We start from the raw sequence: 1,643 nt of genomic DNA, 5'->3' as shown, positions 1-1,643 counted from the left end.
CAGTGGACGTCACGACGGTAAACAGGGGACAGTCCAAACCATGGCAAAAAGCAGGGAGACTTGACGGAATAGCCGAGCCGAAGGCCACACTCAACAGGGGGAGGAAAGCGAGAACTTGGAACAGCATTTTCGAGTCTAGCTCTTGATCTGAAACATTTATTTGACGCAAGAATGGATGTCAGATGGGTTTTTTGTTTTTTTGGGGGTTTGGGGTTGTTTTGTTGTTGTTGTTGTTTTGTTGTTGTTGTTGTTTTGTTGTTGTTGTTGTTGCTGCTGCTGCTGTTGCTGCTGCTGCTGTTTTATTGTTGTTGTTGTGTTAATACTTCTAAAGACATTCAAGTGTAACGGAATACACCCCTCTACTCCTCATAGCGAACTGATCTCCATCGTATCAGCTAGACGAAGAGATGACTGGACAGGATTGTTTGGTTTTGTATTTGTTTTGGGTTGTGTTTTGCTCACATGGGATCCGATCCACTGCATTTTTTTTTTCAAACATTTTTTGTGATGTTAAAGCTTAAGACATTGTATCAGTAACGTATCAGTTTACCTGAGTCTAAAGCCATTAGATTAGACGAGGAGATTCTGGATAGAATAACCAACTATACATGCGTTGAGAGCAAGTAAGTGTGTTCGATTGAAAATGAATTAGAATGCTTGATATATCTGACTGCTTTGAAGTGCTTGTTGTTGGGTGGGTATTTTTTTGTGTTTTTGTTGTTGTTGTTGTTATATATATATATATATATATATATATATATATATATATATATATATATATATATACGTTTTATTTGGACCGATTAACATACCACAAACGTGCGTTGTTGTTGTTTTCTTTTCTCTCTCGCTCTCTCTCTCTTTTTCTTTTCTTTTTTTTATTTTTTTTTTAATCTGTTTTGTTTGTTTGTTTTTTTGGTTTTTTTAACGAGCAGAAAGAAGCATACTGGCATACTGTCCATACATAATGGAAACTGAAACGTGATCAAAAACCCAAATGAATAACCAATGTTTTGCATGCTTAATATTTCTAAAGACGCACGAGAAACGAGTGTGGAAACACACCCTATAATCCTCGCGTCTGCTGACTGTATGTCATTTTAACAGGAAAATATTACCGTTACTTAATTAACACCCCCAACCCCACCAAAACCAAAACAAAGCAAAAATAAGCAAGTATACGATGTTCATATATCACTACTGAATTTCAATGTAGTCCTACATATGCCCACACATACGATAGTGTAAGGTGTAACTTATGTTGTTCGAAACAACATTGAAGCCTACAGCCTCAACAGAAGTCAATCTTACCTTATTTGTCCAAAAAAGATCAACAATAAAATAAATAATTACTATCAGTTCTCCAAGGGAAAAATCTCTCATAAATCTTGCTTTTCACACACTAATCCATTAGATTATATAATATATATGTGTGTGTTATAAAAATAAAAACAACAACAAAACAACAAAACAAAAACAAAAACCCGAAGGAAAGAGAGTTCCAGTGCCACAAAATAAAACTAATCTAGAAAAATAGATCAAAATAACAATTAAACAGATGTAGAAAGGTATACTCACATCCAAACTTTCTGCAGTGTGATCTGTAAGGACGTTCAAATCGACGGTACACAAATCTGTGCAAA

The 1,643-nt window shown here is 35.2% G+C and overlaps 1 protein-coding gene across 1 annotated transcript in view; it reads right to left on the bottom strand.

The window, feature by feature from the left end:
* Positions 1-1,643, bottom strand: part of LOC143282328 (heme-binding protein 2-like) — an 8,186-nt gene extending 6,543 nt beyond the window's left edge. Inside the window, exons 1-2 of the mRNA XM_076587933.1 lie at positions 1,579-1,643; positions 1-147 (exon numbers count right to left, since the gene is read on the bottom strand). The exon at positions 1-147 is cut by the window's left edge and continues 2 nt beyond it. Coding sequence (XP_076444048.1) covers positions 1-127 — 127 coding nt within the window. The 5' untranslated portion in view covers positions 128-147; positions 1,579-1,643. The remainder of the gene's footprint in view (positions 148-1,578) is intronic.

The sequence above is a fragment of the Babylonia areolata genome, chromosome 5 (genome assembly GCF_041734735.1).
Source record: "Babylonia areolata isolate BAREFJ2019XMU chromosome 5, ASM4173473v1, whole genome shotgun sequence".
Taxonomy (NCBI): domain Eukaryota; kingdom Metazoa; phylum Mollusca; class Gastropoda; order Neogastropoda; family Buccinidae; genus Babylonia; species Babylonia areolata.
Note: the sequence above shows the minus strand (reverse complement) of the source record. Positions and strands in the feature narration are given on the sequence as shown.